The 26210-nt window shown below is 36.0% G+C and overlaps 1 protein-coding gene across 9 annotated transcripts in view; it reads left to right on the top strand.

Moving 5' to 3' along the window:
- Positions 1-26210, top strand: part of LOC124171906 (protein tramtrack, beta isoform-like) — a 62176-nt gene that overhangs the window by 25264 nt on the left and 10702 nt on the right. Inside the window, exon 6 of one of the 9 annotated variants that reach the window (XM_046551309.1) lies at positions 23694-25998. The exons of 7 other annotated variants lie outside the window; for them this stretch is intronic. In XM_046551309.1, coding sequence (XP_046407265.1) covers positions 23694-24043 — 350 coding nt within the window. In that variant the 3' untranslated portion in view covers positions 24044-25998. Of the gene's footprint in view, positions 1-12209; positions 13824-23693; positions 25999-26210 lie in introns of those variants that run through there. One more of the 9 variants, XM_046551313.1, reaches the window with a different exon arrangement.

Genomic DNA, 26210 nt, shown 5'->3' with positions numbered 1-26210 from the left:
CTTCTCAAGTTTGTCATGTGATACAATGCGTATGTGAGGCAAGGGAAAAAACTATGTCGCACATAATGTCAGGATTATCTCTCCCAGTGAAATAGAAATTCAATACAGTGGAAGCTGGTTAGTACGTTCCTCCTCAGCATGCTTTCCTCCTTGGCACGGCAATTTCTCCTCGTCCCGGCACCATCCGAGCAAAATAGAAGTAAAAGTATTTGGTTAGTATGCTTGAAATAGTGGCGCTTTCCTGGGTAGTACGCTAAATTATTTGCCATGAAGCTACCCGCAAGTTGTTTCCTAGTATTTTCCAAGTGTGTAAACCTCCAAATTCATTATTCATTTTATTATTATCAGCCGTTGACCTTCTTACATTCATCCCATGTCCCTCTTTCTACGACGGTGATGCATCCAAATCCATTTCTCAATGTGAGGAGCATGCGCGTCATTACTTCATAAGTGTTGTTGGAGCTGATGATGCTTTGGATCTCACGCGAAACTTAACGCAACAATACTTGATTTTGGTACAAGAAATAGAAAGCAGGCAACATTGGACAAATGTTTTAAGAGAATTTAATCTGAAGAATATAAAAATGCTAGTAGTAATAATTAAATGTCTTATTAATCGATACATCAATCGATATATTCATCAATATGGGTTCATTCGGAGAACGAATGTGTATGGCTGTTGCCAGGATTAATGGTTAGAAAATGTAGCACAATTTTTTTGATTTTTTTAACACAAGCAATTGATATACTCAGGGTTATTGTCATTTTCTACGAGTAATCTCTGAGAAAGAAGAAATGACCTAGCTAAACTTGTCCTATTAAAATATGTACAACAAATCATGGGAGAATGCTGACGTTTTTATATAATTGTTTCTGGGAAATCTCTGAAAGCATCGTGATTTTCGTTCACATGGTATTTTTTTTGGCAGTTTAGCGCTAATTTTCTTGATTTTAAATGTGAAAAGGGTTCGGGAAGGTGATTCTACCAGAACTTCGGACAGTAATTGTAGTTGTGACAACTTTTCCATGGATTGCAATAACCCCAATTTCTATTAATTACCTCCCTGATTAGCATGTTTTCCTGGATAGCATGTTCATTTTTGTGGTGCCTTCAAAAATGCACTAAGGAAGTTCTGCTGTACTTCAGTTGTCATCAGGGAATGTGGAAATTGGTGACAACCTGCCGCAGATGTATAAAGTAATACCATTTGCTCTGTCTGCCCTCCCATCACCAAGGGTTCTGGAAGAATGTACTTCTTCGGTGAAAGTGAGGCTGACTTTGTACAACACCTGTTCAGCCGTACCCATTTCACCACTCTTTGAAAATCAGTTTTATGATTGAAGTGTATCGATCAGCCACTTCTGAGGAAACATCTCTAACTTTGACCCCTTATATCTTGCAAACTATGAGAGTGAGAGAGGAAATATTTTACACGGGTCATAAAATAGGTTATGGTGACAAAAATGTCTAGTGACAAAACAAAAATAGCTAGTGACAAAAATGTCATTAAAATCTGAGTCTGTGGGTGCCATGTCTGGGTGAACTGACATGACCCTATATCAACCCAATAGGGTGGTTTCCTATTATTTTTTTATTGCCTTAATCGAAAGATTATTACTCCTGGAGTACGTATTTCACGCTTTTAGATTTTTAAATGACAATACATATCTATTTTTCGCGATTAAATGAAAAGTGAAAAATTTCAAGCGCGCGAAAACGCGACGCGTAAGTATGAATGCCGGGAAATCTCTCCGTACGTCGTATTTCTGGTTCCCCCTCCCGCCCGGTGAGGTGACCTTGAGGCGAGGCTTAGCGCTGATACGTCGCAGGCTGCCAGCGGGTAGCTGAGTACCTTGCTGAAAGGTAGCGCTTGGCTTAAAAAAGGTTTATTAATACCTTATCAAACGAAGAAAACTTTCTGACCTTAGCCAGTTTTAGTAGGTGATTATTAAGACATGTTTCCCTGAGCTCTGTGCCTCATGCATGCATTGGTAACCTCAGACGATGTATAACTCCTATCCTCTCGTGTAGAAACTAGGTCCCTGTGACGTCACGTGGAGTGGAATCGCATGGGCGCCAATCTGGCCTTTTTCAAATGAGGATAAAATTTGACCCTTGCCATTCGTCTAAACCGGTATTTCAAAAACCAAACAATTTGTGTATTATGAATATACTAATGGTGGGTAACGAATCGCAATCAATGCCTTTCGTTTTCTTTGATGAAGGAAACTACCCTATTCTATCTGATGACTTGGAGACCACTGAAACTCTTGCCCGCCTTTCTTGATTCCGAGAAATCATATGCCCTCCAATTGATTAGTGTGCCTTCAGTTAGTGATAATATCTGCTCAACCCATGTTGCATTTTTAAGCCTATTCATTCTGCAGTTGTGTCTGCATTAAACGAGTAGGACATTTCTCCCAAGTATGTTATCAATGATTGAAAATGCAATGATGCTAGTGATAGAATGAATACTGGTGTTATTTGCAAATCATCTGCTGCTCGAAACATGCAATGCCTTTTAACAGGCTAAAGTCTAATTCATTGCACAAATGGTCAATAAGGAAAGTATTGTCTACCACTACCAAGGGAAAGGTTGAAAATTAAAGATGGGAGTCTCATTTCACCATAATTCCAAGTTTTTGTGCAAGGAGTCTATCATAGGCTTCAAGTTTATTCTGAAGAAATGCAAAATTTTTACATGTGTGAAATCAGGAGGCCATGTTGAAAATTTGTCCTGACATCAGGTGACAGTATAAATGCTCGGAAGCTGCTGTTGGGGCATGCCAGCCACTTCAATGCATCTCAAAATATGTAGTGAGGTTATGGGCATATTTCCAATAAAAAAGTCACAATGCCAGGGTCTGGGGTTCATCTAGAGGTCTCTAAGATTTTAGGCCTTTATTTGAGTGTGTTCCACAATTTATTTCGATGGGGCAGCAATCCCAGGCAAAAAAATCAATCTCTCCATTCCACGCTCCAGTATAAACCAGAGATGTGTAATACAACCTTTGCAGGGTCATTGCTCCGTTTGACTGAACCCTTTTTCTTGGCAACAGGAAAGTTGGGTTTGAAGCAAACCGCTTCTGCCATGGGAAAGAGATACTTACTGAAGCAGAATCAGTTGTATGAAAGGGCCTCTGGAGAATTTTTTCTCACTTACAGTGGCAGTTAAAGCAGTGCATAAAAAATCAAGATGCTCAATTTTCACTACAACCTGCTCCAATTATTTTTGTGTGCAGCATGTGAAGTGTTTACCAAGTATTGAATAAATTCAGAATGATGTTGATTTATTTTATAGTCACGGCTCAGCCCAACCATTCCTATCTCTTGAAATACCCTTGTATTGAAATAGCGTCTGAATTAAATTACTTGGAAACACAGTGTTGGACACAGCTACATTCATCATTAGAAATTTTTTAGGATCCTTGTGAGAAGCATAGCAGTATTCTAGTTGTATATTCTGTTCATGAAACTTCACACATGCTTCTTTATAATCTTAATAAGAAGTTGCATCACATAAACAAAGCTCATCAATGCTAGAATCCATACAATAAGTTTTTCATACATCCCGCTTCTATTATTCAAAGAGAGAGCTCTTGGGAGGGGGGTTCTGGATGCAGCATATTGTTGCATTCATTCATGTGCTTGAGTTAGGTGTAAGGCATACATTGTTTATGTTGCTCTCATTTGGCTTTCAAATGTAACTAATCAGGGAACACACTTAAGTAGTGTGAGGCATTCATCTTTGCGCAAATTTTGTTCTCTACCGAAATGTTTTTCCCAGCTTGGAATGATAACCAATACTTTTTTGTTTCTGTATGTTCATTTTTAAGAATGATTAGGTTTAATCTTTGTCATGAACTGTTTTTTAGTCCAGGTACTCCTGCTATGCAAGTGTTCATGGACTGTTTCTTTGGCCCAAACCGAAAGGTGATGAGGAGTAATCATGACTTTTCACACAATGACATAATTTTCCAAACAATGCTTTTTAAACCCAACTGGTGTCAACAGCTACTCTGTCATTGTTCAGGATACAAATACATAAAATGATTGAACCCTCCTGGAATAGTTCGTGGGCCAAAGCTTTATTTCCTTTGACAGCCTTGGTGTAAACCACAGCATGTATGACAGAGGGAATTGAAAGAAGGTCCTCTGTACTAGTTGTTGGATACAGACAAAATGTGGGACAGATCATACAGTGCCATGAAAAATTCCATGAAATACCTATATTTAAATGTAATAATTTAAGAAGGTCAACTGTTGTAGATTATTGATATAAACACTTGCAATTTTTCACAGTTATAAAATGTAATACAGCCTAGGTCTCATTATTACTACATCATCTTCAAGGTTCAAAATGGTTTCGACGTGCGCTTGGATATTTGGATTTTATTTATTTTATAAGAATAATCTATCATTCAAATTATTTAACATCAATAAATTATAATTTGCTGACTTAGTTCACATTCCTATCAACAATAAATGATAAATTTTAGACTTAATACATTCCTAAGTGGAGTTTTTGTTGTTCTTAAAAAACTGCACTTCTGTTACAAATAATCGGCTATTGTTATAAAATGCATCAATTATATGTTACCATGTATACTCAACTGTGCGCATTAGTTTTTTGGGATTTTATTCTGTAGAGGTATCAGATGCAAAAGTATTAATTATTATCAATGGAAGAACCATTGTGTTTTAAGTTAATGGTTTCAATTATTACTAGAATCGAAATTTTTTTTACTTATCGAAGTATAAAATATAGATTCATATTGTTGGCTTGGAATTTAAGAATAGAATTATGCAACTAATCTCTAAATAATTATCTATATGCAATGCAATCCTTAAGTTAATGGTTTCAATTATTACTAGAATCGAAATTTTTTTTACTTATCGAAGTATAAAATATAGATTCATATTGTTGGCTTGGAATTTAAGAATAGAATTATGCAACTAATCTCTAAATAATTATCTATATGCAATGCAATCCTTCCTGTTGAATTGGATTACAGTGACTGTTTTACTGTAAATTGTCAAATGTGGACCTATGTCTCAAGTGAACCCAGCACAGTAGATAGCTTCATCACTTGATCAAAAGATATCGTGGATAGCGAAGAACCTATAGACCATAAGTAGAAAAGACATGAGTTTTATCCTAAATATTTCACTGATTAAGTGTCATCTTCGTAAGTGCTCTCTGAGCTTTATTCTGCTAATCTTTTATCATGGGTACAACGCCAAGGATGAAGTCTCTGGCAATATCTCGTCAAGGTCACCCAGGTAGAAACAAAGATTACAAATGTTATTTATGTGGTATATTTCTTATGTGTATGTATTCTGTCATTTTGTATGTATGCTATTATTGCAGTTGGTGGTATCCTTTTTGTTCAGAATGATTGTGGTGTATTTATAATGCACTCATAACCTTCGCTCACTCTGTGTTTCAACTCAAAGGTTGGTTTCAAGTCAAGCTGAAGGCAATTCTCAAAATGGTCTGATTCATTTCCCTGTGAATTTATCTAATCGTGGGTTTGGAAGACTATTTTACTCTCCTGTGATGCTGTTGGAATGTTGTGGCAATTATAAAAATATATTGTGGGGCATTTTAGTGGTTGTGTACTGATTTGATCAAGTACCCTCCGAACTGTAGCCTACTGCTCTTCTTAATGTCTCATTACTACGTGTGAATTGAAATTTTTATGCATGTATTTTCTTAACCTTGCATAATATAGTGCAAGGAGATGTTATAGTGGTCCTTACCCTGTCTCATAACCCTTTTGTACTTTGTCCAATTTCCTCAGTGTCTGTTTATACCTTTTACTGTGGTGGTAAACCATTAGCTAGCATATAACTCAGGGGGTTCAAGACTTTGAGAGAAAATTGACTTGATCACCCTTCAAAACCTATGGCTTGACATGTTGGTTGTGATGATGGCCCAACGTTTACCTCTATGACCTTTGACCTCAGTATTAACCTTGGAGGTCAAATAGTGGATAAGACGAGTATTTGGATAATACCAATGACTTGGGCACCCTTTAAAACCCATGGATCGACACCTTTGTTGGTATCCTATTCTTTTTGCCACCCTTATGACCTTGAATGTGACCTTACTGGGTCAACGGTTGAATTTTCGTGAATAAAAGTGTTATTTTCGGTCTCCTCCTGTCTGAAAACCTAAGAATTGACATCTTGTTCAATGAAATTCAGACTTTTTTCTATCTCGAATTTTTTAACAATGAAACCCCATAAGGCAAATTCAAAATTTTGGTTTGGGCCCACATTAGAGTAGAGGGCAAGGGACGGCCCCGAATGAGTTATATAGGACAGGTTATAAAGGATGTAAAAGAGAATAAATATGTAGCTATGAAGAGATTAGCGGATAGGAGAGAGAAATGGAGAGCTGCGTCAAACCAATCTTAGGATTGTTGACTAATGATGATGATGCCCACATTGTGAGGTCAAAAGGTCAAAATTGTAAAATTTTGCTTACACTCAATAAAACTTAGGACCTGTCTCCATAAGTATGCCAATTTTCAAGCGCAAGGTTTTCCCGCGAATATGCAAATTTCATTTTAATTGTGACCTTTCTATATATATTATTGCTTAAATACCCCTGGTCAATAGCATCTAAAATTTAGGGCAATGGGTGGGCCACTGAAAGCATGGCTCTCAATCAGCATCAATTATTTTTGCCGTTAAAATAACACCGATTTCAGGGCAAAATATCATTACTTTTGTAAAAATATATCACCACTTTTGGCTATAAAATAACCCCACCTTTTGCATGTCTCTAGTCATGGGTATTCACGGGGGAGAAAGAGAGCAGTGGCTGGGTTGCGAATGAATAGCGTCAACACATCAACGGATCCGCTAGATGGTATCAAACAAATTGGCTTCATTCCCTCCCAGTAGTCGTAGGCCCTCAGGAATACAGTGCGGCAATTGTTCAGCAGTTGAAAGCGATTTTGATAGAGCCATACGGAGTAGAAATCAAGTGAATAGTAGGAAACATATTAAAGATACCCTGTTGTATGTTCCACAGAAGTTTTAATAACCGACCCAGGTTTCGACAATACACTATTTCATTTTCAAGGTGACTATGCGTACACAAATTTGCGAGCATTTATAAGCTCACAAATGTGTGTATAGCATGTGAAAATGACATAGTGTACTGTCGAAACCTGGGTCGGTTATTAAAACTTCTATGGAACATACAACACTGTATCTGTATTATGTTTCCTGTCACCAAGTTCCACCAACTATCACCGTCCAGCCTTAAGTTGACAAGTGAACTGTGCCAAAATATAAAAAGTTATCAAGTAAAAGCATAAACCTAGAAGAGAAATGGAAAGTGATCAGTTGCTTTGAAAATGGAGAGCATCTAAGCAATAATGCACATGAGTTTAAACTCACAGCATTTTATTCTGAATAAAGGCAAAGTTAAAATGTCAGTGACATCAGCCGCATCAACTTTAACCAAGCGGTCAACACATACGAAAAGTTGATTGCTCGGAAGAAATGGAAAGAAATGTAATTACCTGGATTTACAATAAATGATGAAATGATGTTCCTTTCTCTCAGGCAGTTACTTGTGCAGAAGCTGTGGCTTTATTTGAATCTGATGGGTGGTAATTGCTCCAAGACATTTAGTGAAAGGTTTCATTTGGTTCCAGAATTTTTAACGGGAGTAGGCATTTTCAATGCAGCGATATCAGGTGAATCTGCATGTGCTGATAGCGCAGTTGCCGAAATTTTTTTGGATAAACTCCAAGCTATGATTGTAAGTGGCTCCTTTCCCCCTCAACTAGTTTTTTAATGTTGACAGGACAAGATTGTTTTGGAAAAGAATTCAATATCGTTCATTCATTGTCAGGTAAGAAAAACCTGGGTCAGGTTTCAAGGCATTTAAAGACTGTTTCACGTAGCTGGTAATGCCTTGGGGGACTTCAAATTGATTTATCATTCACAAACTCCACAAGCAATGAAATGGTATTCAAAGTAGCATTTAACCGGCATTTGGATTAGCTACAAAAGGACCTGGGTGATACAATAATCGCTTTTTGACTGGTTTGCAAATTCGTCTACTGCCGGTAATGCATTATGAACCCCTGAGATAGCATTCATTTTTTCCTAGATATTAGCCCACCCGCACGAAAGGAGGGAATTTCAAAAGCACATATAAATTTTTTGTATGAGAAAAAATGTAAACGTCTTTGAATTCCCCGTGCCTTCTATTATTAAAGATATTTTAAACTATAATTTTTTTCATAAGTAAAGTTTTCTAAGGCTACAAATAGGAAGAGATATGGTTCTTACGCAATTTGATACGTAATATCTATGCTACCGGGAATGAATCCCTCTCTTCCAAATGTTAAAATAGTCTGAAATAATGCAAATTCGATTAGTGTAGAAGCCCGAAGGCATGCATCCCTTGTGCTAAGTGAGGCATGGGTGTGTGACACAAATATAGGTCTTTCAAGATAATTTGATGCAGTTATTGTAAATCCAACAAATCAATGTCTCAACTGCTAGTGCCATATGTCCTCAAAATATTGCCAATCCAAGTAATGAACCGAAAATCTGTGCAGATGGCTTAAAATCTTCTGCAAACAACCAAATGTGTAGTTGATTAACTTGCCAGGCTAAGCTACTGAAGTGAATATGTCCAAATATTCAAGCCATCAAGTAATTCAAGAATTCTTCAAGAATATTCACTGTCAATAATAAATCACAAACGAGGATGCTATGTCAAGTGTGCTTGACACTTTGGATGTGGCTAGTTTTGGCGAGACAAAACCTGCTTTGTCACTATGCCGTGGCAAACATTTTCCAAAGGGAATTTTGTGCACCAATGCAAAGTTATTTTACACCATGTATTTAGTCTGTTGTGAAAAAAAATTCCGTTTATGCCTTATTAATCTTTTGTCTTGTGCTGCCATGTGGTCATGAGGTGCCAAGCACCTTGCACCAAAAACCCCTTCTAAAAATTCACCCTGGAAGAAGATGACTTGGTGGTGTAACTGGTAGTAGGTATTCATAACTCCTAGGGACGGTTTAATCAGATACCTCGGATCCTCATATCCGTGGATATTGCTCGTCTCTGATACTTCAGATCCAAATTTGCTGAAGACATCTGATCTGGATCCGAAATTTTTCTGTACAGGTTATGCAACAGAATTTCAGACATGGAAAATTTTCTAGCAGTATACGATAGGCACGTGGAGTGACTATTCCCAAGAGATTGAACAACAACATTCGGGAAATCTCAGTGCCAAAGAAAATAACCACATCAAAATTAACTACGTCGCAGATATCAAAAAACAACCACGGCCCTCCATCAGCCCATGCCTCTGATGTTTTTTTTTCCTCTCCAAGACCACACAGACCATAAATGAATATCTTTGAAAGAAAATATCAAGTTACACAAAGGCAACGGAAACATGTTTCTTACCTACCCGATGTCACCCATTGACCTTTTTTTTCCTACCTTCTTCAATTATCACCTTCTGGAGGACAAATGCTAGGTTAGGTACTTGATTGAAGTTTTTTATTTACAGCAAGACTATCCCAATATTCAGCATTGCCTAAATAGCACATTTTTCAAAGAACAGCGTAGCATTAGCACCCTCAAACTAGAAGAAACAGACTGGATATGCCAACTGCGTATATCACATAGCTTGCCCGGCTTCGCTTTGAAGGCAAAGACTTCACAAACTAGCAAGATCTGACATGTTCGTTCTTGAATTTGCAGCCTCGTTGCTTGAAAGATAGAGGGAGCACGCTCCTTCCCCTCCACCTCTCCTTTACGCACTTCTGCTGCCCACCCCTTCCTCTTGGTGAGCGGTCGTTTCTTTGTTCCCGTAACTTGTCTCACATGATGTCAGTGTTATTCTTAACATAGTTAATTGTGTTACAGATTGTACAATTGCAATTTAATTTAGCGATATACTAATATTAGTCATTCATTGTGTAGAAATTTTTTTATTATGATAAGGAGAACTCAGTGTATGCCATGTTCATGCACAATGACGTGTAACTATTGCAAGGAAGTGCAAAATCCTCCTCACCACAACTGAAGCATTTGCAGGCAAAACAAAAGTCTGTACGTGATGAGAAAGTGATAAATTTCAGAGGAAAAATTTGTGAGGAAAATTGGAATACAGTAGATTGATTTATCTGCAGATTAAAACCTATCTTCATTGCCAAATGCAAGCGCAATAGTTTAGATCCTGAGCATGTAAAGATATTATTTTTTTTTAATAACTTGAAAGCTCCTAAAAATGATTTTTAATCATTAAAAATATTAAAATGTATGTGACAATCTAAATTGCATTCCTTTGATTGTATGTACTTGGAAGAAATTTGAATAATTACTTAGTTTTATGGCAGGAAATAAAAAATGCATTTGAATCCAAAAATATCTCAAGATCTGACACCTGAAATAAAGCATCCGATCCAGATTTGGATCGGAAAAAAATCCTGGATCTGCCCATCCCTAATAACTCCCATGACGTAATTGGGGCATCGTGACTTCGAATCCCTGCTAAACTATATGAGTTTTGTGGACTATGGAGTTGCTCTAAAAATCATGTATTTTCAACTATTTTTGGCTCTGTAATAGTTAGTCTTAAAAATAGTCAGTTATATATTTCTTATAATTTCAAAAATAGTAAGATATATAAAACCTTGCCTACTTAATATGGAACTGGATTCTGTACATTCACATTCACTAATAGGAATGGAAGAATTATATTGGCAAGTAATTGAATTAGGTAAGGAGATCCAGATTGAAGGCCAATTGAAGAAGGAAAACTATATCTCTGAAACCGATTTTCCAATTGACTTGGCAATCATCCAATGACTGAGTTATGCTCTTGTGTTTGCCCACACGGTATCATGTTCAAATAGCTGACGATTCTTCTTCCTAGTCAGAGATTTCTTCAAGACTGATGGATTCCAAAATGTTGCACAACATTGCAATTGAGGAAACATTATGAAATCCATCCTGCCTTCAAGAAGTCTCCAAAGAAACATCAGCTTTTTTAACATTAAGACGTGGGTTGTCTCAAATGCATTACTTACACATACATGCACTGTGGAAGTTTTAACAGTTTAAATAATTGCAATGGCTACAACCACTTGCTCGCCTTCAACTGAAAGCACGAGATGTTGCTTTTATTTCATCCACATTTTTATGTTTTTCTGCCACAGCGCAACATTCTGCTCAATCTATTGGTGGCTACTCAAACTACCAGACTATTCTTCCTTACTAGCTTCGGGGCTACAAATAAAAAAAGAGGATAATGTTACATTTGATGAGAAAATTTTGAAAGCTAAGCCATTTTGTACCTGAAACCCTTATCCTTCACCTCTTAGGCAGTGGGGTGGAGAAAGTGGAATTATTGGTTATGTTAAACAGAATTTTTGCCCAGACTTGTGCAAGGTGTAGTTTAAGGATGGCAGGGGTAACTATTGTGAGGTTTTATGCTGCTTGAAACAAAACTGGTGTATGTACAAAAAATTATGCATCACAGAATAATATTAAAATTTGAAATCATATGAAATAGCTTATCATTTATCATGTAAAAAAGCATTTTGTGGTGCAGTAATGATTGCTGAAATGGTAAGAGGAGGTAATTTTAATATTGCTATCTTAGAAAGTGAAGAAATTGATGCATGATTATTTGTCCATTATATTGATGGTAGCAGTTTTTTTGCTGGAAGTAGCTAGATAGATGGGGTGTGGTGAGGATAGATATTTGAGAAATCGGCAAGGCCTGGCTGCAAGGGGTTGGTTGCGTGGGTGCCAGATGGGTTGCCTGGATGCAAGGAAAAATATTGTCTTTTATTTTTAAATGAAAGACAATAATTGTCGGAATTCATAGGGCTAATCCAGATAAAACTGGTTTAATCGTATTTAGTCTTCCGGTAATGTTCCCAGCAGGAGGAAAGAAACATTTAGTACACTTTAAAGTTCATTACTTGTAGGACAAAATGATAAACTACAGAAAATGTTGCCTTTTGACCAAAAGTTTTTTTGTGGGTCATTTCCAACTGTTGGCATATGATCGCACATTTCAGGAGAAATAGAATAAATTATTTATTATATCATGATTGCATGGAATTTCATGAAGCTTTGACTGGATTAGCCAAGGATTATTTTCAAAAGTGTGTAAATTTGATTTTCGAATTTTATTTTTTACAGGGCCTTTGATTTTGAATACTTCCTCAATTTTCGAGAGACTATCATGTGGTGGAAGGATGTGTAAACTCTGCAGAAAATTAGTTGTCAATCAGTCGAATCATTGTCTATTGTCACATACCATGTTCTGCGCTATCCATGTTCTGCGTGAAATATTGTGCTATCGAGATGAGAATGGGAAGCAGCACACGAGGTTGAAACACCCAGATAAATTGAAGGAGGATGTAGTATCACATTCGCTTTTGTGATAATAAAAAATACTGAAGGAAATCCATCTTGCTAACCTGAACACTTTTCCAGTCAGAATATTTTAAAGCAGAAGTTTTTGGTGAATTTTAATCTGGGTTGCATGTTGTCCTCTAGAATTAGCATTTGGGAAGCATTATGTGAATTCTGATGATCCTCAGTATCACACTTAACACCTTTCTGTCCTGGTGTTCTGTTAGTAATTGTTTTAGTATTATTATTTAATTTTTTATGTCAGCTGAAGTGTATGATTTGTAGGTAGGGCCAGTTAAAATTTCATTTGTCTTAAACTAATGATAGTGTTTGACAAATTATGTTTAATCCCCCCTCAGGAGTGGATTAAGTGTTTCAGCATAATTACAGAGGGATAATTATGTTTTTTATGGTTGGTTTTTACCAATGGTTTATGTGGATTTTACCTTTCAGGCGTGATTAGTATTATGTTTTCCCTGTCCGAAAATAATTGTTAGTGTGAGACAACGATTTTTTCTCAAATCTAGAAAGGCTGAAATATCATGATCTGTGTAAGTTGAATGATTGCTTGTGGCAACGTTATGGTCAGTCTGGGGAATTTTTCTTTTGAATTCAAAGAGTAGTTGTTTGAGATTATTTTTATGCATCAATGATTTAGTTCGTCTGACTATCCAGTGATGACAATCAGGGTTTTCTTCTATACGAAAATTCTAGTTGAGAGTTAAAGTATTGAGTCATGGTTTTCATTCTGAAATTTTTAAAAATTTCATTCTGAAATGTTGCTAAAAACCTTTTACCATCACCTGTATCATATGATTACCATTTGATATTGTAGTTAGGTAATAGTGAAAATTTGATCTCCACGTTTTTGGTACTTCTACTTCCATATTTCCATTAATCCAATACTTGTCTCTATTTTTTTACTTGAAAACTGGTATAGTATTTGCCAAAGACATTGTCACAGTTCCTCTAGGTCCTGAATTCATGTATCAAGAATGAATTGTGTATTTTATTGTATTTGGTATGATTTCAACTTTAATTTTTATTCTGTGATAATTTTTGTATTACCCACCAGGTTTTATTGCCACCAAGTCCACCTTGCCTTATTTAAATTATATTGTTTGTATGTGCGGGTCTTGGATGACCATGTCTAATTCTGAGTTTTATTAAAATGCTCGCCTTATATGATCTTTCAAATTTCAATTTTTCATTATTTTAGTATTTTTTAAAAGAAATATCAGTGGCTGAACTTCTAGTACGCCCTGTGTAACTGTGATAGTATAATTTATAAAAAGATATTTTACCATGGGTTTACCTTGTATTTGGCTAAAGCTTAAAATGTTTAGTTGTCAGCATTTTCTTGCTTACTAAATTAAAATAAAAACAATTGTGATTTTTTTCTTTTTTGCATGATAATTTTTAATATATTGAATCTATTATTTCTGGTAAAAAAATAAACTCGTGAAAAAAATTTAAGCTGTAGCATTCTTTTAAAGGGTTCATTGTTTTCCTTTTTTCATGAGTTTCGTTTGTGGAGGGCCTTCTACAACTGTAAGAATGAATGGAAAAAATACTATGTCTATTTATGCACAAACAAATTGTGAACTATGGTGATTCTAATTTAATGTGTCAATAGGTAATCATGATGGATTTTTCTTGTTTAATATTTTGAAGCATGTTTTTTCCTTGAATATTGAAGCACTCAAATGTAGTTGGCTCGAATGAGGAACAAATCTTGCTATTAAATTTGGTGCAAACCAGTCAGTTTGAATCTTGTGATGATGTATGTATGTACTCTCCAGTCAACTCAAAGAAGTCTATCATTGTTCTTGATGTTTTAGGCTTAAAAATAATTCTATCGTTGTTAAATCCATATTTTTTTATCGGTAAATTAGCTATCAATCCATGGATTGATGCTCCTTTATCATGAACATACTTACGTTCCTTTCACTTTTAATTATATTTTCTCAGCGATTGTAGAATAATGAGTGACAGATTGCTGTTTACTTTCTCACTCAAATTCTGGAATTGTCTAAACCAAAATTGAGGAGTCCGTTTATTTATGTCATGCCATCCTTTATGAGTATCTTATAACATTTTCTTCGTCATTTATTTTTTAGCCTCATACAATGCCTATGTATCTCAAATTAGGGATTGTGTGTGGGTTAAGATGAAATTTTTGTTGAAGTATTTTTTCCTCATGGCTATTCATGTATATTTTGTTATTGTTAATGCTAAAATTGCCTTTTATGGAATTTCACAAATTTCAAAGGGTGGTAAAGGTAATGCCATTTTTTGTGAACTCATCTAGCTCTCATCAATGCATCATTCTCTCCCATATTTCAGTAGCCTCTAGATTAATTGTTTTGCAATGAAAAACTGCCTACAAAAGACACTTGGCCCTCTTGTCACTTATTCTACTAACACACAGCTTGAGCCGCAATATAATGAGCATAATGCATTCTATCTAGCATAAAACCAAAATGCATTTGAAAGACAGTATTTTGGACTTGGAGTAAAATCTAACAAATTTATTTATATGTAAACAAACAAAAAACAATGGAATGGAACTGAAAAACCACATAAGGTTCAGCAGAGGAGTGAAAAGATATTTTAGCAACTGGGATGAGGATAACTTATTCCACAAAAGAGACTTTCAAGACTGGGTCATTGGCATTTTATCGTATGGCTAAAAGATAGCACTTTTGAATAGTATCGATGATGAATGTCCCATTCTATCCCTTGAAATTTAGAAGACCAGATTTCCCAAACTCTCGTTCTTCCAAACACCCCTTTGACACCCCCTCACCTCTTGCTCCATCAAAATCTTCAGTTTTGCCCGTATTTCGTGGACAAGAAGCTGCCTCTCCTCACCCACCAGCATTGTCCAGCATTTAATCTCTTCCAATCGATCCATTCTAATTCACACCCGCATCTCAAATGCCACCAGGCTTTTCTCATCCTCATCCCTCAGCATCCAAGTATCCTTGCTGTCAAGTGCTACACTTCATTTCAGACTTGTCCCTATCCTTTTCTTATCACTCTGTCAAAAGTTATCTTATAAGCACTTTACTCTTCAGAAATTCCTCTATTCCCAACGTAAATCTCTTTTTTGTATTCAGAGGCACAGATGAATGTAAGCGCAGGCTGATTATTTAGGGGAGGCATGTGCCCCCTCCCTCCCCCCCCCCCCCGACGTTTAAAAAAATAGACAAGATTTTTAATATGGCCCTGTTATCATTACTTTCATTTTGTTTTATGGTGTGGATAATGGAGATGAAGAGTGTATCTCGTACAGTAATTGGTGTATGTTGTTCTTAATTCCATGTATGAGAAAACAGTTTGCCTTTCAGACCTATGTGCCCCCACCACCCACGGAAACAAATCCGCCCAATGAAATGTAAGCATGGGAAATATAATGGAGAGGGCCAAATTTTACTCTGTGTATTACTTTGCACACCTGTAGACTTTTATGGTTGCTGAATTAAAACAGACTGTGAAATTTCAGTGCAAGACTAATGCCAGCTCTGTGGCTGTTGGTAGAAGCAGTTGCGAAACTGGTGTTTTTTTAATACAAGCATAAATTCCTATAAAATTGCATATTTTTTAATGACTGAAATAGTATGACACTGTTGCCCTTGGATATTTTCTTGCGCGATGTATTTCAGCATTGAGTGCATTAAATTTTGAAAGGTAAAAAGCTGGAGAGCTTGGATTTGCAAAAAATGTCTTCCAGATGCTCTCATATGAGCAAAAGAATGAAGATGTGCTCAGAAAAATCTGAATGTCCAGTCACCCTGAAATAGAGAATGATGTGCAACGCTTTTAAACAGTAATAATTCCATTTTTAGATGTTATGTATATTTATTCTACTAATTACAATTTTGTTGAATGGATTCACTGAGGACTTCTAAAATTTTAAAGAACTTAATTTAAAATTTTTGATCCCTCTAAGAATGTCATTTCCACATGATGCTTTTCGTAGGATGAAGCATATGGAGTATCCTTGATGGAAAGAGCAGTTATGAACTTAACAATTAGAAAAGTATTCATGAAATTTTCAAATTTGGTATGTTTGATTGGGTGAGACAGACAGCCTTATTGAAATGATTATTTCAATTTTTTTAAATCACGCGTAACATAGTCTTCATTGATATATTTGAAATAAAAAAGTAATGACACATATTTAAAATATGTCTTTGAAAGTGCGTAAATGCTCTGAAAATAGCATTAAGGGCAGCGAGGCAATAGTAGACTAGAAGTGCCATGATCAATTAGGCATGTTAGTGTCAGTTACTCAAAATTGGTGTTGAAGACTTAAAAAACTTTCTCAACAATTAACTCGTACCTTTACTAATAGATAACTCGGAGACACATTCTGCATTTTTTCCATGGGACAGGGCTTCTAAGCAAACCAAAAGTTGCACCTCCCAGAGCACAAAATTCCAGACATGCTGAAATTTTTTTTATGAAGAATGACATAGTCTTATTTATATTATACATATATATTTGAAATAAGTTAGTAACGATATGTACATATTAAAAATGTTTTGCTTGAGTGTCTAAAATAATTGGGATAAATTTTTTAAAAAGATTTTCTTTCTGACCTTTCCATTGGAGTTGAAAAGATTTTCGAAGTATATTCAGGTATGTTTCCTTATCAAGAAATATTTTTAAATCTGTTCCCATATCAATCCAGCTGCAATCTCAACATTTTGATTCCTCCACAGCCCAAGCACCCACCCTCTGTAAAATCTTGTTGTTATCCCCCTCCAACCAGTCCAGTGGCAGTGAGGCTTCAGGTTTAGAGCAGATTTTTAATGTAAAAGGAATCACAATTTTACATGATCTTATATGCATTTCAAATAATGTTTGTCAATATTTAATGTGAATTATTAAAAAAAATTGGCTCTAGCAATTTGATGAATAAAAAGGCCTCTTGAAAATTTCTTCATATTTTCCCAATAGGTTGGTCAAATGTTGTATTCCCAGATAAAGTTTTTAAAAACCAGTACATATTTTTATATTTTCTATTCTAAGATACATTTAAATAAGGTATGTTTACGACCTAGTCTGTATGTCACTCATTTTTGTACACCAAGATTGCTTAACTGAAAGTGGAATAATTTTTTTGCATAATTCCCAAATTTTGCCCTTACTACATGATAAAGTTGCAAAATCATGGTAAAAAGACATTAGTATTTGTGGCTCCTTGTAATCTGAGAGTTATGCTAAAATTTTCAGAACCAGGAGATCTCCATGAATTATTTGAATGTCTGTTTTAAGTCAGGAATCATAAAAATTATATCTTCATGTAATCCTTATTTTATTGTTGCTATCAAATGATCGCAATGCATGAAATGATGTTAGGAACCTGGAAGACTTTTTTGTGGTCAAATATTGTATGAAACTCAGATATCTCAGAGGCACATTTTGTCTGCTTACCCAGGTCACAATTTTTCGAATGTCTGCTCCCTCTTAGTGATTCTATTTGACCTCTCCTGCTCCTCACAACTCCCCCTCTCCCTCCCTCCCTCCCGTCCCCCTTTCGATTGTCCCCATCAATCGCACTGTGCCCTCACCTCCCTCTCTTGTTCGTCAACAACTCATGCACTCTGAACATCCCATTTCCTAACCCTTAGCATTCTTAATGCCAGACCCCTCTTCAAACAATCCCTCGACCCCATCCTGAAAGCTGGAAGGTGGTGTTGCACCCTGACCCAATATCACTATTCATTTGAGGAATCTGGTAGCTGAGGGAGAAATAAGTTGCAACAGAAATATAAGTCTTCACCATTCAATCATTCTGTTGAGAATGAAGCACACCAATCCAGTGAGCAAGACCCAGGAGTGGCCGAAGTGTGGTGATCCACTCGGTAGGAGTCCATGACATCATCAACTTATATGCAAAAGGGTTAAGGCCACTAGTTTTTCACCAAGAATACATGAGTAACAGCTCAAGAAGTGGACAATGGATCAAACCAAAAAATTTGGGTCTCTTTATTTTTCAAGCACCACCACAGAATAAAATATGAGTGAAGGAGCCACATTAAGTTATCGGCCAACAGAATTACAGAGACTCTTCCTCTCCCATTCCAATCCAAGCGGAATCGCTCGGCCTGCTGCCTCCATGGGACTGGACTGGCCCCCCTTAATTCTTCCTCCATTAGTTTGCTCAACTGCATGAATGTGTATATTAAGCTGCTTTCCTCCTTGTTAGAAATCTTTTTTTCACCTGGTGATGACTGTTTGAGTTGAAATGCCAGTGTCTTGAAGAAAATGGCAGAAAAGTGCTTCATGTTTTTCAATTAAAGCCTTTTTTATTTATTAAGAATTCTAATTTTTATTTGTCAAACAATTTGTGGTATAGTTGGTGGCTAAAGGCAGCAATGTTCAAAGGTTCAGTCTCTTAAAGAAATCACATCTGAGGCATAAATTAAGTCCTCTCAATTGATTACCTGGGTTCTTCTTTCATGCATATAATTTAAAGACAAATTGGTGGTCACCTGATACCCCTCTTCCTGATTTTGGAAGAAATCCTCTCATAACACTGTTCCTTATTTGTCAATTCAAGGCACAATGTGGGAGCATATTGAAGAAGAGGTCGAATTGTTTTTCAATGCAGGAAATTAAGCGTGAAAAATTTCTCCTACATACTCTGTTTTGATGCATCAAAATATTGTAGATTTGTTTTACATTTTATATTCTTCAAGCAGTTGAAGGAAGAACGTTGCCGATATTCTGAAAACCAGATCATGAGGAACCAGGTGCTAATAGTTTTAAATCTAAATGGTTTAGGATCTAAATGATTGTAGAAGACACACCGAGGTGATGCAACAAATTTGTTTGTTCAAACTGTGTGATTCCTTCTGTTTGATAGACCGAAAATGATACCCAAAGGCTGTCTTTCTGTCACACATGCTGGTCACTTCGATTTCTCCAAGCTCTAAATTTACTAGTAACCTAGATGCCTCCAAATTGTGTGCCTCCTGGAGCTATGGTCCAGCTTAGCAGATGAGACTCGAGACTGTAGCACAAGCATGTAGCCAGAGTGATGAGTGCTTGCGTGGGGCAGGCACTCCGATTTCTATCCTTCAAATGAAGTCTCCCGTAATTACTATCGCACTGCAGAATAGTTTCCGAGTCATGTGTATAATATACGCGATAAAGATACGCGCAAATATGTAAAATGAGCACATGCGTTTGATTTTATCATTAGAAGAGTGCGGCATGACGTAATCGAGGATTGGTATCTTCCCGATTACAGTAAGTCCTCAATATACGAACGAGATGCGTTCCGAGACCTTGTTTGTAAGTTGATTAACTTATGCAAGGCATCGAAAAGTGCTGTTATCCTGCAGAATGCAACACTTAATTACAATTCTGCGTAAACTCACAATTATTACGAACTGATCTAGCTGCGCGTGCCAGGGGCGCAGCTAGGAATTATGGCTGGGGGGTTTAGGTACAACTAATACCACGGTGTGTGGGGGTATGGAATACCCACCAGGATAAGTGGTAGGTGCGAGATCAATAAATTGCAGAATTTTAAGATAAATGGTTGAAAATGGTGAGTTTTACGGCTTTCTGAGGGATATTTCATTAATCCTTACACTATTCTGCTAGTAATATCAATCCAATTAAGTAAAAGGATTAAACTTCAAAATTTGTCTGAGCTCTGGGGGGGGAGGGTTTATCCCCCAAAACCCCCCCTCGCTGCGCCACTGGCGCGTGCGACACAGCTGAAGCCATAGAAATCCCTTTCCGTGGGCAGGATGAATGGGCGAGACGCTCAACAGTTCATGACTTCCTTATGGCTTAAATGATACTTAGTTTAGATTATGCCCTATCCGTGGGCAGGATGAATGGGCGAAATGCTCAACAGTTCATGACTTCACTATGGCTTAAATGATACTTAGTTTAGATTATGCCCAAAGTGCGAGTTCCTATGCGCCACTTCGCAGCACATCGGCCAACTCGTAAGGTGCAAAATTTGAAATTTCGGACATGCTTGAATGTTTCGAATGCTTGTATCTCTGAAAGTCAAATATTCGTAAGAAAAAGACTTTCTGTGCGTCCAACTTATGATCAGAAATGAGTGGGTCACCATGATGCCACAGCAATGAAGCTTATTATTTGATGTTATGTGCATCTCCTACTGAAGAAAGAACCATAATTGACATTCTTGAGTACAGTGCACGGGAAGACCTCAAACGTAGCGTAATGATTATAATGTAGCATAGGGTATATCCAGCTAAATGCCATTGATTATTTATGGAAATTAGTAATAAAGTTCTTTTGGTAACCGCTGGGACTGAGGTTCATTATTTCATCATGATGAAAATTTTGCAATAACGTTTCTTTTGCTACAAATTGAATTGGCCTTTTCATCAGGACCAAATATTTGCTTTGTAATAACGAGAACTTCGCAACAATGTTTTTTGTATTAACGTGAGTCTACTGTAATAGTGAATGAAGTAATTCATGGATTTAATGGCATTGGAATTATTTTACGATATATGACATTGACGCAATTCATCAGAAAAATTGAAGAGGCACTGACCAATATGAAGAAGGCAATCAGAGACTAATGGCTGGATGTTGCTTAATCTGCATCTATCCTTTTAAAACTTGGCCCAACAAAGATAGTGCCTTTTTCTGATAAACAGTGAAGGCAGCTTGATTTGTAAGTCATGCATAATATGTCTTCATTTTAGTGCATTGAGTGTAATTTTAAATTTTAGAAAGTCAATTGTTTCAAAATATTACTTCATCTTATCTATCTTCCTGAAGTATGAGATAAGTACAATTGTGAAATTAATGTTAGTGGCAGCAAATTCACTTTTGTTGTATTTTTATTCTATGCAATGCAAGTTTTTGGAGGCTTATTTATGAAATCGTAATATTTTTGGATTTTGCATCATTTAAAAATTCCACTCTCACATGTGCCCTGCGTTAATAATGTGAGCCATTTGAAGGTAATGATGATGGTGATTGACCATAATGAGCTTCTTCACCAGTATTTTATCGTTATCGATTGTGATGGAGTTTGAGAAATTAAGAGGCGCGTAATTTTCCAGTTTTTTGATTGGTCTCCTGCTTCTCAAGTTATTAAAATCGATGGGCTTAACCCTTTTGCAGATAAGTTGAGAATGCCGCTGGCTCTTGCCAAGCAGCTCACCACCTCTCCTCTGCACCCTAGCCTGGTGCATCCATCTCACAAGGTTCATTTCTATTAGCACACCAGTGAGCAGTTATTTCTGTCAAGTATCAGATCTCTAAGAATGACTAAATGAGGCAAGTTTCCAATGAGGTCACCAACTTATTTAATCTCTGCGGCAGCATTTGCATTTTTTTTTTCATTTTAAAGCAATGAGAGGATTGCTGAATGAGAAGGGAATAAATTGTGAACAACTCCACTGTACTATTAAGGTAGTAATAATCACAATAGTGAAGTAGTTGTTTAGGCAAATTACTAGATGAAAATAATTGTAAAAATGATTCAATGACATAATTTAATTGCTGATTTAAACTTAAAATGTTTTATAGTTATTAATTTGATCCTTAGATAGTAGATATATTAGGAATGGCTTTAGTATCTGTTTCTCATAGAATAGGTTCATCATTTATTCTAAGATATAAATATTTTTCTTCTTAGACATTTCATCAGTATTCTCTGCAAACAACAGAAAAAAATAATATTAGGTTTCTAATTTGGAATCATTGTCTAATTATTGGCTATGGACACTTGAGGTAGTGATTATATATATTATGAAGTCTTATGTATTTTTATCAAATGAGAGGCACTGTCAAGGAGTATTTGTCCTTAATATTCTTATAGCATTAACCATGTTTTTAAGATCTCTCAGCCACCATGCTTGACACTGTTTCAATATGACATACATTCGGTCACAGTATGAGAATAATCTCACCATATTTTGCCATCCTTGCATTAAATTATTTTGGGGGAATTCATGAAAAAAAGGTCATATTATGGTTCAGAAAGATCTTAGATCGTGAAGATATGATATAATGGAATTTGATATCCTTAGAAAGAAATAAGAATTAATCATGCTGTGGAATTGGTGTCAAATGTAACCAGTAAAATAAAATTCAATAGTTCTCTGTTTAAAGTCTCTTTCAGTGGTCACCTCAAATGTCCACTCAGCAAAATGACGTCTTTTCATTTACCATATTTTCAAAAATCTGAGATGCACTCAGTTCTTACAGTCCACATTGGATTAACAATTTTGAATGATATGTAGAGGAAAAATTATGGCAACAGTAGTGAAAAACCAGTATTCAGTTCATTAAAATTGGTCCTTATGTCGTAAAACAGCCAAAAATAGTTAATGCAAGCGTGTATTTCACCTGCAAATGGTGGTAGAGTCTGGGAACTTACTTCTGCATCGGTGAGAAAAACCACTTTCTTGTGAAATTCTGAAAGGTAGAAAGCATTGTCTGAGAATCGTGCAAACATGATGATAATGCCCTGCTTGTATAACTCATTGTCATGGCATACCATTTAATAATGTGTGAGTGACTGAACTTCTAAGCTAATATCCATAATGTGGAAATAAGTTGTACCTTTCTGTGCTGTGTAGTTTATGGTGTTGGGAGGAAAAATCAATCAATTAGTAATTTTTCGCATAGTTTTTTTTTCAAACAGAGTGCATTAGGACATCTTGGAAGCCATTATTAATGCTTTCCATACAGATGGTGTCTTGCAGCATCATAACGTCTACATGCTGGTGATCATTGATTTCCTCAGGTTTTCATTTTATGATTAAAACTGCGATAGGGCCCTATTACTGTGTTTGGAATTATAGACCCTTGATGATAATGCCAAAGCAAAAAAAAGTGTGTTTGCAATAAATGCTTTAAGAAATTTCCCATTGATAGATTTATCTTTCCAATGTGCTACTCAATTCATTTGAAAACGGATGACATGGAGTTCATGGAGTCAAGTTCTATTTTGAATGAATTTATTCTGTTTTGAATGCACTCTACTCAATGGGTATTTTATTGTTTGGGTAGCAAGGACTCGGTCCATTTCTTTGTTGTACGCTTGGGGGGAGGCTTTCATCGTGTGGTAGTGATGTGTGGAACACTTGTTCTCAGAGCCATCTTATGGTGCCGCTAGGACTTAACTTGATTATGCTCTGCAATATGGGGATTTGGCATTCATTTTGCCTGCTCTGCTTCATTTACCCAATGCTAGGGAAGTGGCATGTTAAAGAAGTGTGATGCACGTTTTTCCTTTCGCAGGGTCTAAGACAAGGCATATGCGTCAGGTGTTTGACAGAGTGCCTGGCCTATCCAGCCATCACAGGTGTAGGATGTGTGGCAAAGTGGTCACCCACATGCGGAATCACTATCACGTCCACTTTCCGGGGCGGTATGTGTGCCCCTATTGTCAGGCCATCTACACCCGCAGTGACAACCTTCGTACTCACATGCGATACAAACATTGTAACCCTTCTTTGGATGCCTCAAAATCCAGTGAGCAAGATGGCTGGGGAGGAAGGATAGAGAAAGATGAGCAATGTAGCACTATTGAGCCAGTGAAGGCAATGGCTGTGATGAAAGCAGAGTTAATGCCAACGCCCAAAACCTAAAGGAAGAATGAAAAAAGAGAGATGGAATTTCAAAATGTTTTTTTTTGTGTATTGGAAAATTATTGTAAGTTGTGATATTTAGGATGAGCAATTAATGTAAAAATGCAAATTATACTTGTTTTTCAAGTAATTTTCGCCTGAAGAAATTGTGATATTTCATAAACGATCTGCAGCAGCCTCTGTAGAAGCTGGGACCATAATCTCACTATGCCTCCTGAAAATGTGATATGTTAACAGAATGCTGTGTGTGCCAAAGTTTGAGAAATTGAATACTAAGTGAAGGGTGTTGTAAAAATCCTGTGTGTGATTATCTGTGGATAGTAAAATATTATTTTTTTAATGTGAGCTGATGGAATTTATGCTGCTGGATTTCTGTTTATGCGTCATGAGTACCTGTTTTCAATGTTTTTATGTATTTCTTGGGAAAGGATAACCTAAGATTGTTATAATTCTTCAAGGCTCTCAAAAGAGTTGGGTGACTTGTGAACCAGTTTTTAAAATTCTGTATTCTTGAAATGTGTCTCTGTGTTAATTTTGTTTTGTATTTGTTTACAGTGCCTGTATTCTGGGTATTTAGTGTGTGGGGTACACACATGTTCTTTTCACTCAAGTTTTTAGGTATTATGCATATGCTTGTTTGAGCTACTGTTCTAAAACTAGCCCTATTCTTAAATTAGCCTACCAAGAGTGAGGTCAGGTCATTTAAATATTCTTAAAGAAGTAAAGAGGATTAGATTTTTAAATATTTTATTTAGGAAATTTTAATGTGGAGATAATTATTTTGGTTTGGAACCAAGTGACTCAATCCTTAGTTTTTTGAGAACCTTGAATTCCCTTTATATTATTTTATGGAGAAGTAAATTTAAAAAAAGAGATATTGTGATAGGTGCAATGGACATGTATTCTTTTTTTATAATTGTTATGTATGTTTTGTTTATGTAATGTACATGGGAAGTCAGGAGGGAAGCGTTTTGTTCTTTATTGGGCTGATTGTCTATTTTCTGGTCATGGTGTTAGGTGTTTAGAACATTTCTTGCTGACTCAAAGGATGGCATATTAAGCAAGCCAGAATTTAAATTGGCAAAAGTTTATGCTAGGCATAAAGTTTTAACAGTTTCGCAGCAATATAACTAATTGTCTGGAAATTCACATTCAGCCTTTTCATTAATTTAGGTCATTCCCAGTACTTTTAGAACTGTATGTCTATGACATTCTATTTGATTTGCCAATTTATTCCCCTAGTCTATTGATTATTGAATTCTTTTATGTAGGCTAAAAGCCAATGCCTTACTATCATGAACGTATAAATTGCCTTAAAAGGATGTGATAGTTATGCATAAAGAAGAAATATGCATACATTTTATGCATTATTTGCAAAGTTGAAAAAGGAGTCTGCTATTTTGCTGAAAAGAGTATGAAAAAAAGATGTTTATGAGACTACTATTAATTCCAATCATCTTTGTCAGAAGATATTTTACTGGATCTTTGACATCAATTCTTTTTGTTCATTCTTTGTTTTTAATATGTTGATAAGGTTGTGTTGATTCAGCAAACGCCTTTAAGTCTGTAAGTGTTAATCGTGTACAATTAAAATTAATGGCATCTTTTATTTTTGCAAATTACTTAACATGTGTTCAGTTTTGCTTGTTAATGTTATATTTTTAAACATTTATATCATCTGTTTTCTGTATTTCAGTTAATCATCTTCGTAAGCCTATGATATCTGTCGGTATTTTGGATATTCTTCATTAATAATTCATATCATTATTTTTATCCTGCCTACAAATTTTTCTAAAAAGAATGAAGTGATACAATACACGACATTGAGATTATACTTTATTATTGTCATCATATCCATTTTTCTGGTTAATTGCTTATTTTGTGTCTGGGGTGAAGGTCGATTTTTCACTGTAGGTTTTGAAGCTCAATTGAATAAAGCCTACTATTCAAAGATATACAATTTTTCATTTTTTTTCAATAAGAACTTTTAGCTGAATTGAACATATTTAAATGTTTGAATGCATGACATGAGTTATAAAGTGTTGTGGGTTGGCTTGCGAAGGCAGCCTACCTCATTTAATGATATAGTGTGACAAATTATGCTCCCATGGAAAATTAATTTCAAGCATCTCACAGAAAGCAAAACTTCTGACCAGCCTGAAAATTG

Source organism: Ischnura elegans, chromosome X (genome assembly GCF_921293095.1).
Source record: "Ischnura elegans chromosome X, ioIscEleg1.1, whole genome shotgun sequence".
NCBI lineage: Eukaryota > Metazoa > Arthropoda > Insecta > Odonata > Coenagrionidae > Ischnura > Ischnura elegans.
Note: the sequence above shows the minus strand (reverse complement) of the source record. Positions and strands in the feature narration are given on the sequence as shown.